Raw genomic sequence first — 14565 nt, 5'->3', positions numbered from 1 at the left:
AAATAATCCTCTTAGCTTGGGCTCAGTTGTGTCTGACTCTTTGCGATCCCATGGACTGTAGCTTACCAGGCTCCTCCATCCATGGGGTTTTACAGGCAGGAATACTGGAGTGGGTTGCCATTTCCTTCTCCAGGAGATCTTCCCAAGCTAGGGATTGAACCCGGGTCTCCCGCATTATAGGCAGACAGTTTACCCTCTGCATCTCCAGACAAGATAAGGACCCACCAAAAAAACAAAGACTCAAATTAAATCAAAGAAGCTTTCCTTTAAAATATGATGTATGCACACAAATGCACATTATACATGAAACATACAATTTATGTCTTGAATTGTGACCCAAGTGGATTTTATAGTGAATACTGATAATGGATGCAAATTGAACAGCTTAATTCAATCAAATAAGTAATCTTAAGTAGAATTAGGATAACTCGCTTGTCCTATATGGCAGAAATCTTTGTATATAACTCAATTCCTGCAAGTCAGTTGTTCAATATAGAAACAAATGCAAAGGATGAAACATGGAAATAATGAACAGAAGAGCAAAATATAAGGACAAAAACACTTTTTGAATAATAGAGCACCCTTTCTCCCAAAACATTGTATGTAAGGGACAATCTGTACTGTCAGATTTAAAGGCTAAATTGCCCAATAGCTATTTTACTACTGTTTCATTAAAAACTTTTGTTTTGCACTTTTACAGCTAGCAGAATTATTCCTATTAAAATGGTCTAACACATTGTAATAGATCACTCAATATGTGCTTCATTACCTGTTTTTGAAAAGCAACTTTTCTCTCCACTCAAATACTACTTTTTTCTGTAGAGAAAGTCATTTTATTCTCTAATCTACTCAAATTTGGTGAACCTGGCTATCTTAAAAAAAAAAAAAGAAAAATATCTTAAAGGCACTATTGTTGCAATTAATGCTTAGGACAAGTGTGAAAATGCATACCTTAGGAACCAACAAGGCCGCATAAAAACATTGTTTTATCCTACAACATTTCCTCAGCTGTGTGTATGTAAATGTGTGTGCGCGCTCAAGTGTTGACTCTTTGCGACACCATGGACTGTAGCCTGCCAGGCTGCTCTGTCCGTGGAATTTTCCAGGCAAGAATTCTGGAGCAGGTCGCCATTTCCTACTCCAGAGGATCTGCCCCCCACCAGGGATCAAACCCAGGGTCATCTCTTGAGTTTGCTAGGAGGTGGCTTGTTCTTGGACTAAGTAACTCAGACAAGGATGGACTTGGTCCTTAGCTCATAAAACAGGACTCAAGGCGACTCCTCTCCCCTCCCCCACGCATTTTCTAGTTCCCTTCTGCTGAAACCTCACACTTGTCTTCTGAATCCTCTAGTACCGGATAGTTGACTCCCCCCTTCCAGACTCTGGTGAGAAATCTCAACAACCAGTGCCTGAGACTCAGGGGCCTGTTGTTGCCCACCTGCTCCGGGCGGGTCCTTTCTACCATCCCGGGAAACCCGCGTGCTAGAGCGTTTGGATGAAACTGGCGCACTTGGTTTTATTATACCCACAGGGAGTCGGCTCCAAAAAGCTCCATTGACTCAATGTTTTGTATCCACAGTCCAGGCTCCCAGTACTCACTACAACGTAAACTTTGGAAGGGAGAGAGTTGTGTTGAGGAAGGGTACGGTGTAAACGGGATTAAAATGTGAGGGTTTGTCTTTGTGTCCAGAGAGAGAGAGAGAGAAAAGTATGAGGACCAGAGTACCGTTATTTTATTCGACCTTTAGGAATTCCACTGGCATTACTAACCAACTAGTCGGGGAATCCAGGCTGGAGGCTAAAGGATCCCTGTCTAGCGACTCAAATCAGAAGACCGGTCATAAGCAGTCCACGACAACCTCTGGGGTCCCGATAGGTGCTGGTGCCCGGGATGGGGCTCTGGGCCGCCAGGACCCCTGCCCGCTGGCTTCTCGGAGCGCCGGAGCGTGCCCAGTAACAGCGCCGCCGCCGCCGCGGGCTTTGCCGGCGCGCACTCCGCTTCTCCGGGTTTTAGCAGGAGCCCGCGGGGGGCGGGCGGGGGCGAGGGGACCCGCGGCGCCGGGCAGCCTCCGCCGCGCGTGTGGGGCGCTCGCGCCAGGCGCAGTGCTCCCGGCCGCTTTGCAGTTGCTCTAGAGATGCTGGCGCGCGGCTCCCGGCTGCTCCACCTGGCGCGCTGAGCGCGGCGCGGGGCGCCCCCGGGGGCTGGCGGGGGGCGCAGAGTGCGGTGGAGGCGAGCCGGGCTCCTCCGGGACTGCGAGACCACGCTCCGGCGCGGGCAGGTGCCGCTCTCCACCGCTGGCCGCTCCACTAACTTGGCGCTTGGCGGTGTCGGCTCTCCAAGGCCGTCTGCGCTTTGGGGGGGCGGCGTGGAGGTGGGGGGCGGGGGGAGTGGGGAGTTGGAGGGTCTGCGGCGGCCGAAGGAGGGATCCTGCAAGGGGGAGCGTGCCTGCTGCCGCTCCTCTTCCCCTCCCCATCGCTGCCCTCCCCCCACCCCGTCGCCGCCGCTCTGCCTTCCGCCAATTCGGAGAGAGCCTCGGGAGCCTGTGACATGCGATCCCTGCCAAGTGACGGTCCCCGAGTCTGAAGTGCCCGCGAGGAAGTGAGCGCCACCGCGGGCCGCGGGCGATGACCGCCATGAAGCAGGAGCAACAGCCCACCCCGGGGGCCAGGGCGAGCCCGGCGCAGCCGGCCGACCAGGTGAGAGCGGGCAGCTGCGGCCGGGCCCTCCCGGCAAGGGAGGCTCCGGCCCGCGCTGCCCCCGCCCCTCCTCCCGGGCTCGGCTCCCACGCCTCCTCCTTCCCATCCACCCCCGCCCCGGGTCCAGGCTCTCCTCAGCTCCTCCATGGACTCTGCAGGAAGTTAGAGCCTCCGAGTGCGCTCCGGGGCCGGGCGAGAGGATGCGAAAGGTGGAGAGCCGTGGGGAAGGGGGCCGAGAGGTAAAGGCTGGCGGGGCCTGGGCGACCCCGCGGGCGGGCCCCCGACGGAGGGAGAGGTGGCCGGGGCCAAGAAATGGGGACCTCTCGGCTCCTATTGAAGCACGTTGGAGGAATTGCTGCTCTCCTGGAGGTTTCCACTTGCTGGGTTCGAACCCTGTTTTCACGTAGCTGAGACCAAAGCTTACCCGAGTAGGCAGATGACCTTTAGGCCATCAGATTTGTTCCTTTCCTTTCTGTTTTCCTTTGAGGAGACCGGGACGGGGGTGGGCGGGGGGCTCAAAAGGGGGAAGTGGGTGTACCACGCATCTGTTGTCTGCTTGGAACCGAGCTTGGAGCGAAAAGGCATGATTAGGTGGAACTGGGAAGATGCTGGCTTTAGTGATTTGTTGAGTCCAGATGTGTTGCTTCTGCAGAGATGAGGAGGTGCGCTGTGCTGGCTGAGGGTAATTTTAGTCCGTTTTCTGTCTTTCCTCTCTGGCCACCCCGTTTTGTTTCGGTCTTTAGGAATCTGTAGCATAACCATACGGTGAATCTCTATCTCGTCTCTGTCCCTGGGTTGGGGTGACTCGTGAGTTCGGTGTCGCCTTTTCCCAAAGTTGGAGGGTCGGGAGCGCCGAGGTGCCCCGGCCAAGAGGAGGGAGGCTGTGTGAGCCGGCAGGTGATGCTGTCACGTTTCCTCGTTTAGGTCTGAACCGAGAGGGCTACACTTAGGTCTGCGGATAACCACGGAGCTGGAGGATGGAGGCGCCGGGGTCCAGAGGTGGTCTCTCTGCCCCGAGTGCACTATTGAAGGTCTCTCAAAGCATTTCTGGCGGAGACACTTCGAGCTCCTTGCTAGACGTGGACGAAGTGGGTGCAGACAGCGGGGCTCCAGGAGGGCTCGGCTCTTCGCATATTCTAAGCATTGAGGAGTTAGTGAAGGCGAGCTGTCGGCTCAGAGTGGCGGGAGGCAGAAGGGGCGACTCCAGGGCTGCCGTTATTAATATTTTAGTCCTGGTTGTCGCTCCTGGCTCGTGGCCTCTCTTTCGCCCTTCCCTCCCCTTCTCGTTTTGCTCACATATGTTTCACATAGGTGGTGAGGATTACTCAAAGACTTAAAGCCCCCTCCCTTTCCTGAGAGGGATGATGCAGTTTTTATAAAGCAGTTGTTTTCTTAAACTATTCTTTTTGCTCCTTACCCTGAGAAAAGTATGAAAATATTAAAACATGTATATAACTTGTCCTGTCTCCTTGTATCTCTTTTCCCTGCTCCCTCTAGCACACATCACAAGGTAGCAACTGGTTAGCTGATTATAAAAATAATTTCAGGAGAGGAGCATGGATTTAACATCCTCTTTCAGGCTGACAGCTCTTAAATTTCATTAACAAGCCACTGAGCCTCTCTACTGCACTTGGAATGATACTACCAATAAGAATGATTAGTCAGGTGAGAGTCTCCACATGAAATCTTTACTCACTAATCTGTGACACCAGCTGGTTACTTGAGGCTCTGCAAACAGTTCAGTGATGGTGGAGGTGGGAAGGAAGAAGAGGAGGATACAGAAGCTGAAAATGTTTATGTAAATAGTGAACAAGCTGTATATCCACAGCAAAGCCTTCTGTCAGAACTAATGTGGTACTTAAAATTCACATGAAGACAGAGACTCAAGCTTGAATCCATTGTTAGTGTGTATTTTTGCTTATGCCACTTTGAATAGTCAGGGAGTGGCCATTTGTAGAAGTCTTGTTTTAATTGAGTTTTTTTAAGTGCCTTTCTGAGCACTGACATGATTTTACAATGTCAATGATATGCATATTACACTTGAGTTAAAATGAAAGAGATTGATTTCTCAAGGGAAAGGAAAGGAAGACTGAAATATACATGGCAGCATCCCACTGGGAGTTTTCCAGGCAATCCCAGAAAATACCTATGTGTAGTCTATTCTTTGTCTAAAGCTTGACATACAAAATGATGAGCAGATGATGTGGACAATTTCTGTGATAGCTTAAACTATTTCTTTTAAGATTCTAGGTTTTTTATTAATAGTATTAGTCATTGTGATTTGATTCTGCAGTTGTTCGGTAACTCTCATGTGGTCCTAGATGTAATACCTCCATATAGACAGGATCGATTGTTCAAGTTTCTGCAATATTTCTGGAAAAAAAAAAGATTCACAAATTTATCTAAAAATGTAGCTGTATGAAATCCTACTTAATGGTTAAATAGGGGACATGTTCCAGTAAGTCACTTGGTAGGTGTTGATTTTGAGTGATTTAAGTTTTTGAATATTGCCAGAAAGGTCTTTCGCTTTTTGTGGTAGTAATTATTATGAAACCTCAAAGATGCCTTGTCCAGAGGCCATCAAACACCCATTTCCACCAACAGCATCATGGAAGACCAGAGTCTTTCTTCTCAGTGAGATGGTTATGAACTACATAATTTGATTGCTGTTGTGGCCTTTTAGAGAGTTCAACATCCCTATTACATCTTATCTACTACTGTCTTCTAGTATAGGGTGCCATGCTCCTCTGGGAGCAGCTGCAACAAGAATAACAGGGACTGAATATTTTTATTACTGTTCTGAATCATTGGAGATATTTTTTTTTATCATCTCAGTAGTCTTGCCTTTAAAGCTTCATTGATTAAATAAATGTTTACAGCAGTTACTTCTGTTGTTTTTATAACACTCCACATTTACAAAATGTCTAAAAATAAATGCTTAGCTATGGATAGAAGCAGTCATTCCCACTTAACGTAATCAATATCCATTTTACATCAGGGAATACATAAGCTTGAGTGGCTAGTTGTAACTTATTATTAGATTTGGAAATCACTTCCTGTGTGCTTGCCATGTGCTGAGTACTGTCCTCTGGGTTGATAAGGTAGCACTCACTGAATGCATTTTTCTACTTGATCCTCAAAGCTGACACTTTGTGAAAGTTAGGTTTTGTCATTATTCCTAGTTTAGGGATGAGAAAACAGGATTCTCTCAAGTAACTGAACAACTTGATCAATCTTGTCTTCATAAGTGGTGGAGATGAGACATAGTCCTAGTCTATGGCATTAAAAAAAATAAGCTCTTTTAAGTCTAAAGCTCCATCTTCTAACCTTTACACAATTACAGTTCAACACCCTTCTACTGGCATAATGTAGAAGAATTGCAAATATTATGTATGCATGTGTACAAATTTACCTTGAATATAAAATGGGAAAAGATTGTGGTTAACTCTTCAACTGTAAATGTAAATAATAAATCTTGAAATTGAAAAACTAGGTTAGTATCTCTAAAAACAATATAAAACCAGATATGTCCTGATAAGTACATAGGAACTTAAAAAAAAAAAATTTCTATCATTTGCCCTTGGTAGTGATAAGACTTGCAAGATTTCTTAAACAAGTTCCTTTCTGTAGTTAGACCTGGTTTAGAATTTGCTCGCGTTGCCACCAGGTGGCACCCTTCTGCCGAGTCCATGGGTAAAAATATTTCCTAAAATGTTTGACAGTTCTCTCAGCTCCGAAAAACCAAACCCAACAACAAAAAAGCAAACAAACAAACAAAGAAATTAAACAAGAAAAAACGGTAACCTTACTTTCTGAAGTATGACTAAAAAGTGTATTTTTATAAACAACTGTTTGGCTGCAGAGGCAGCATTAGTTATGCATAAAAAATCAACAACAACAGTAAAACTCAATCTAGTAGAAATCCACTCTCTTACTCTCCTACATAGCAGCCTATTAATGAAATAGTTCATGAACAAAATTGGAGTTAAACAGATAATACATAAAATGCCTTTTGTAAAATATTAGGGCACTTTTGACTTTTAGGTGATATTAACCTAAAGTTTTCACAAGGAAATTAGGATCCAGTATTTTTACTTCAACTTTGGTTTAGCACACCAGATAAAAAATTTCAAATGAATACTTAATGAATTCATAAAAAAGTTATTCTTCCATGTTTCCCTAATACATAAACATCTCATAATTTAGTTTATATTGTTTTTAACACAGAACTTCAAAGAAAGCTTTTAGAATCATGTTAAGAAACTTTAATAGAAAATGTATTACTTCTCAACATTCAATATAAAATACATAGTATCTTATTGGTGGAAGAATTCTATATTTGTCTATAAAAGACATTGGATACAGGTGCTATGTAGATGTTTTTATAACTTGTTGTTCAGTCACCAAGTTATATCTGACTCTTTGCGACCCCCTGGACTGCGGCATGCCAGGCCTCTCTGTCCCTCACCATCTCCCGGAGTTTGCCCAAGTTCATGTCCATTGAATTAGTGATGCCATCCATAACTTAGGAGATATTATATACATTTCTTATCATCCCTTAATTTTTTATTACATATATAATATATATATATGTCTTACTGCAAATATATATGACATTTTATCTGCTGAGTTTAGAACACACCACAAAACGTTCATTGCTTATAAGCTTCTGATCTCTCTGTTTATTTCAAAGACTGAGCAAATTGCACATTTAAGAAAGCTTAAAGTATATAAAAACAAGTTAAGGAAAGTTATATTATTAAATATTAATGCTACATTATCTTATGAAGAGCGTTATATTGGAAACAAAACACTGGAACCAATTTCTCCCAGTCTAAGTAAAATTAAAACTATTTCCAAGCTTTGGTTTGGTTTATGATTATATTATATTTTAGACTTTTAGTATTTATAGGCATATTTTAAGTTTATTTATAGGTTATCATGTAGCATGCATGGCATGCTAAGTTCCTTCAGCTGTGTCTGACTCTTTGCGACCCTATGGACTATAGCCTCCAGGCTTCTCTGTCCGTGGGTTTCTCAGTCAAGAATGCTGGAGTGGGTTGCCATGCCCTCCTCCAGGGGATCTTCCCAACCCAGGGATTGAACTTATATCTTGTATCTCCTGCATTGTGGGCAGGTTCTTTACCATTAGCACCGCCACAAAGCTAGAATGCTGCAACTAGGACTGTGAATTTTTGTGCCATCTACCGGAGTATGTATTTGCCACTGTCTATATGTTATGCGCTGGAAAGCTCAGATTCAAATGCATATCTCAGCTCTGATAGTCATTACTGTGTTTTGGGGAGCAAGATAAGTCATTTTCTGTATTTCATCTGTCATTGGAGGTGGCTATAGATCCTCTACCTGATTGTTGTAAGGACTGAATGAAATAATAAGTAAAAGCTTTTGAATAATGCTTATCTCATTCCAAGTGCTTTCATTAAATGTATAGTTTGGGAACAGAAACCCAGGGAAGCAGGAACTTAGAGGATCATTGAGTCACGTACTGCTGCTGTATCATTTTAGCATTTTCCAGAATATTGCATTAATTAATACACCTGTATATGATTATATATGAGTTTTCACATGCATAAAAATATTTTAATGATGTAGTAAATATTATTGAGTTAGGCATTGAGTTGGCAGAAATGCAGACTTTACGATACTCTGTAATATCCTTATTTCCACTCAATGTAAACTCCCTTCTCTACCAAAATTGAAAAAGACGCATGTACCCAAATGTTCATTGCAGCTGTATTAACAATACCTGGAACATGGAAGCAACCGAGATGTCCATCGACAGATGAATGGATAAAGAAGCTATGGTACATATATACAATGGAATATTACTCAGCTATAAAAAGGAACACATTTGAGTCAGTCATAATGAGGTGGGTGTACCTAGAGCCTATTATACAGAGTGAAGTAAGTCAGAAAGAGAAAAACAATTATTGTATATTAATGCATATATATGTAATCTAGAAAGAGAGTACTGATGAACCTATTTGCAAGGCAGCAGTGGAGACACAGATGTCGAGGACAGACTTATGGACATGGCTTGGTTGGGGTAGAATAAGGAGAGGGTGGGATGTGTAGACAGAGTTGCATGGAAATATACATTACCATATGTATAACAGATAGCCAATGGGAATTTGCTGAATGACTCGGGAAATTCAAACCAGGACTCAGTAATAACCTAGAGGGGTGGGATGGCGAGGGAGGTAGAAGGTATGTTCAAGTGGGAGGGGACATGGGTAAACCTATGGCTGATTCATGTTGATGTTTGGTAGAAACCAATGCAATACTGTAAGGCAGTTATCCTTCAAAAAAATTAAACAAATAAAAATTAAAAAAAAAAAGAAAGCCTTACTTCTTTACTGTCCTACTCTCTAAAAGGCCATGCTGAAAGTAAACATTGGTTAAGTCTCACTAACAGAGGAATTAGCTGCTGAACATGCATATTGTTTTCAATGCATTTATATTGGTAATTAGCATGGAGAAAGAGAAAAGAGGGGTGTGGCTTACAGAAATATCTCAGGAGATGAGACTTCAGTTTTGGAACAGGAGAATGTGCATTGCAAGTGGAGTTCCCTGAGGAGCCCAGGGTGGGTGTGCCTAGACTAAGTAACCCTGTATTGGGCTCAGATAATTTGAAAGATTTTTACACACATTTTTTTTTTTTCACAGCTATTCCTATGCAGTATTTAAATATACACAACATTTTTGATGTCTGACTATTAAAATTACCTCCATGTATTTTCACACTTGCTGAGTGACTGTGGGTTCTAATCAAGTTAGTATCTTGCTGAAACATTTTAACGGGGATATGTAGTAAGATATATGTCAGCCAGGAAAGGGGGGAGCTCTCCCCACTTGAAGACCTGTAAAAGCTCCAAAAGAGCAAAAGTAAACAGTGGAGGGAACATAAACTTCTTCATAAGCACATCTTCATGTAAAGTTAGAAATACTTCAATGAAAAGTGTATGCTGCCTCTCCTTGAGGAGTCATATAGTTCAGTATTGATTATTCTCAGCTCAGTCTTGTGTTAAAGTTTGTACCTGACCTGGTCCACAAGCTTTTTGGCAATAGCCAATCTCTGTTTACTTTTCTCCATCCAGACAACACATGTTTTCCAAGGCTTTTAAACTGTGCACCTACCATCCCCCTACCTGGCAGACATTCTTATCATTTATTATGTATTCACTAAAAGAAGGCTTGTCATTTCCAGGATAAGAAAGGAAGCTGGGGAGTAGGCTTAGTGGGGAGAATGGGACATTTAAGAGAGACTTCATCTATTATTCTTCATTTTCCTTAAACTGCCCTAAATTTCCAAGGTTTCAGACATACTCGTATGTGATGATAAATATAACACCCAACTGCCAGACCAAATACAGAAAACTGGCTTGTATCCGAAGCTGATAGAAAAAAAAAAAACATTTTATTTCAAACTGTAATTGATGTTAACAGCACTCCTGGTAATGTCTTCTACATGATAGAAAATGACTTTCATTTGCTTTTCAAGTTTGTTCATCCCATGGTTTATTTCAGAATTGTTAAAGCATTAATAATTTTTAAAGCAATTTTCAGATAATACGCTTTTCCCACTAACCAGAACAGCATCTTCTGCAATGTATTTTGGAATTGCCAAATGATTCTCAGATTAATTATATTTTGGAGAAGAAGGTGGCATGAGGTAGGGTTGAAAACAGAGTCCAACAGATTTCAGACTGAATCTTTCTTTTGCCATTTGCTGTGCAATGGAGGGCAAATGATTTGACCCATCTGAAATCTGTTCTTCATCTTTAAAGGAAGAGGATGGGGGAAAAGTGGCAAGCATTAGAGACAATCCATATGAAGGGGCTTGTTTAGCTTCTGTCCCAGGGTAAAACTTAGTACATATTGGGTAGGCCAGAAAGTTTGTTCAGGTTTTCCGGTAACAGCTTATGGAAAAGCCTGAATGACCTTTGCTGGTCAACCCTATATTTTTATTCTTATTGCTACTATGTGTCTCAATGACCTGAGAAGATTATTGTGTTTTTCTGCAAGGGTAATTTTGCATTTACATTAATGAAAATACTAAACATATACATGTGTGTGTGTGTGTATGTGTGTTTGTATACATTACTGTGGACTTCCCAGGTGGCTCATGGGTAAAGAATCTACATGCAATGCAGGAGGTGTGGGTTTGATTCTTGGGTAGGGAAGATGCCCTGGAAGAGGGCATGGCAACCCATTCCAGTATTCTTGCCGGAAGAATCTCATGGACAGAAGAGCTTGGTGGGCTCTATTCCAAAGGGTCATACACACACTCACACTAATGATCTTCATATGCTAAGTATTTTACAGTTGGTTTATTATAAGGCATTCGGTAAAAATTTATGACAACCTGATTGATTTGTAACTATTTTCAGCTGCTAACCTGTTTAGGATCTTCTTTGAAGTGATCATGGTTTAATATTCTCTTTCCAGAAGTTTGGTTTTCAGAAATGACTGAATTTCCTTAGAAATTCTTTGCATGTGGGAACTGATGATATGTTGAGTTGAAATTTAAGAAAAGTACATAATCAAAACTGACTTCTGATCTGGGAGAGCCAAATCAAGCCATCTATATATTCTCCAGCCAAGTTGTATGTTATCTGACTTGAATATTATTGTAATTTGTCATACTTATTGATTTTTCTCAGGTCAATGCAAAAACCTATGTATCAGGTTACAAGATAGCAAATGAAGAAAAGTGAGGAAACAAGCTATTTTTATTATTTTTATCCCCAATCCCCTTTTAAGATCTGAATACAGATTCGATTTTTTTTATTCTGTATGAAAGTCTCTGCTCTGAAAACCTAAATATGACAAATCTGAGGTATATTATTGAGAACCTGAATGGCAAGCTCTCCTGCAATTTATTTTCAAATAATGGGCCGGAGAGACCACTCAAAGTTGCATTAATAAGGCTTATACAAGGTAGAAACGGGCCTCTTCTGTTATTGGTATGTGGTTTTACTTTTTGCAAGGGTAATTGAGTAAGTGAAAATTCTGATACTCATGATTCCATTAATCACATCTCACCTCCAGGAAAGATTTTAATATGCATTAATGAATGCAAGACATGTTTGTTTGTTTTTTTTTTTTCCATTTCACATATTTTGAAACAAGTGCTAGAACTTCTTCTTCTTCTTCTTTTTTTTTTTTTTTTTAACAAAACAACCCTTTAAATAAGTGTTTCATGAACTTGCATAATGATTCTTCCCACTTAGACACAAAATACAGGATTAGGAATCAAGATACCTTTGGAATAGAGGTCAAAACTATCTTTTCACAAAGAAAAATCTGAAATTCATGAAGAATGTCTCAAATGTAGAAATAAAAATAGGTCATTTGTTTGGCTAGGTTGGCATGTAATTTGCATTTCCTGGGATTTATGAATTTATGAATAGATTTTCTATCTACTCCATTAGCTTTTAGAGATTTTAAGGAAAAAGACTGTTCATTTCACTGTTTGCTGCTTCTTAGAATTCTATAAAGAGTGCTTTTAAGATAAAAGAAAGCATATTTTGAAGGTATATTCAGCATCTTCATAAAGTTGTTCCTTTTCCCTGATCCTATGAATTAACTGGTTTTCATTTCTTGACAAGTCATGTTGGCAGTGATAGATAGGTGTGAATTGAACCTGGAGCTGAAATGAAGAGACTCACCCTCATAATTGCTGTAAATGGGGTTTACCCAACCTTAGTGCCACAGTGGCACTCTGGGTGGTTTCTTTTGCATCTGTCACTCCTTACAAATGTCTGTTTGCATACAGAATCAGGGCTCGTTGTGTTACGGGATGGTCCCTTTGATTCCTGTGTTTCCCTTTGCATCTGTGCCATCTCTAAATCCAAATCCAGTTTTTTCTGCCTTTCTATATTTCTGAGATCCAGTTTCTTTCCAAGACTGATTCCTTGAGTCTAGACAACTGCAACGTCCATAGTCACCTTGCTTTTCCAGATTCTTCCATCAAATAGCCATAAAGTCACAAATGGTAACATTTTGAGAAACTCTTTTTTTCTTAGTTTTCAAATCAGAAGACAGTCAATGTAGAGGTGAGTGTCTAGAATTGGAAGCAATACTTGATTTGGGGTCTTTCACTTATACCCACTTTTCATGTGTCATGCCACCAGAGTCAGCTGTTGATATAGTCTCTGGTGATTTTTTGGTGGCACAGACACCTTCCTTAGCATTTGACATCAGAGTAAAATTTGTTTTTGAATTATTGTTCTTAAAGGCTTTGAATCTGTAGGCAAAACTCTTGATATTTCTTGGTTTCTCCATTGTGATTGCTGGTTCTAGGCCAGTGGTCTTTAGACTCTTGGCACCTGGTCACTAAACCATGGAACCACATAAGCATCTTCTCCAACTAGCTGTGGCAAGAGATCACCCCAATGCCATAAAGCCATCATGAAAATAAGCTGTGAGGTGCACTGTTCCAAGGAAATGATAGCAACTCTCACCATACATGAAGACATGAGCATTCTTAGACCCCTCCTCTTCTCCTCAACATAAAAGAGGACCCATCGATCTTTACACTCAGCACTTGAAATTGCAATTCAATGATGAATAGACAAGTGATTGGATGAGTCTCTTCTTGTGAATGGAGGGATGCACCTAGGTACTCTCAAAAGCACCAAGGTGAATTTTAGAGCTTTCTTTGGAAGTTAGGAGAAACAACAGGCTTCTGATTTGCTGGAGTTCTTGGAAAACAGACCCATTTCAAGAGGATGTACTAATTTTGTCAGTGTCCCCGGTTTCAGTACTAGAGCAGAGGAACTTTTATATGCTAAATATATAGGAAGTAGTTTTGAGTCACACAAAATTCCTGTTAGTGGAAAGAACAATGGCTTTCTATTCATTTGATGATGTCATGCTTGCTCATCTTTGTGACTCCATAGACTATAGCCCATGGACTCTGTCCATGCGATTCTCCAGGCAGGAAAACTACAGCAGGTTTCCATTTCCTCCTCCAGGGGATCTTCCCGACCCAGGGATAGAACCCACATCTCCTGTGTTTCCTGCATTAGCAGGTGGGTTCTTTACCACAGAGCCACCTGGGAAGCCACAACCTCAGTTTAAACTCTACTTACTAGTTTGAGCAAGTTACTCAATCTCCCTGAATTTAATATTTCATCTGAAAATGTTATGATGCCTACCTTGCAGAATTGTTCTGAAGATTAGCAATGAGATAGGTTTATTAACCAGGGGATGATGAAAATGGCTGTGTTTGTATTGTTGTTAATGAATATTGGGTGCTGGAGAAGATTTTTGAGGGTCCCTTGGACAGCAAGGAGATCAAACCAGTCCATCCTAAAGGAAATCAGCTCTGAATATTCATGGGAAGGACTGATGCTGAAACTCCAATACTTTGGCTACCTGATGTGAAGAACCAACTCTTTGGAAAAGATCCTGATGTTGGTAAAGACTGAGGGCAGGAGGAAAAGGGGGTGACAGAGGATGAGATGGTTGGATGGCATCATTGACTCAATGGACATGAGTGAGAGCAAACTCCGGGAGGTAGAGAAGGACAGGGAAGCCTGGTGTGCTGCAGTTCATGGGGTCACAAAGAGTTGGACATGACTGAGTGTTTAACAAGTACCAGAGGCAAAGGGATGGGGATTCAGGCTTCCGATGGATTGGAGGCTCTGGCTTCATCTCTTTGTTACTTTGACTAAACTTCAGAGCACATTTAATATTGAGATTTTTTTTTTTTTTACATGAAGTTTATATGGGTTCAACTTGGCTCCAAAGCAAAGATGAATTAGCTGTTGGCTAGTAAAATATCCATTTATTTTTAGATTCTTTATAAATGCAGAAAAATCAACAATGTTTGCATTCTGA

The 14565-nt window shown here is 41.7% G+C and overlaps 1 protein-coding gene across 1 annotated transcript in view; it reads left to right on the top strand.

Annotated features, from left to right (window-relative positions):
- Window positions 1–2580: 2580 nt before the first annotated feature.
- DPP10 (dipeptidyl peptidase like 10) overlaps window positions 2581–14565 on the top strand; it is a 707061-nt gene continuing 695076 nt past the window's right edge. The window contains exon 1 of the mRNA XM_065927825.1: window positions 2581–2697. Within this exon, the coding sequence (XP_065783897.1) occupies window positions 2626–2697 (72 nt within the window). The 5' untranslated portion in view covers window positions 2581–2625. The remainder of the gene's footprint in view (window positions 2698–14565) is intronic.

Source organism: Muntiacus reevesi, chromosome 3, assembly GCF_963930625.1.
Source record: "Muntiacus reevesi chromosome 3, mMunRee1.1, whole genome shotgun sequence".
NCBI classification, from domain to species: domain Eukaryota; kingdom Metazoa; phylum Chordata; class Mammalia; order Artiodactyla; family Cervidae; genus Muntiacus; species Muntiacus reevesi.
This window is presented reverse-complemented; position numbering and strand designations above follow the sequence as displayed.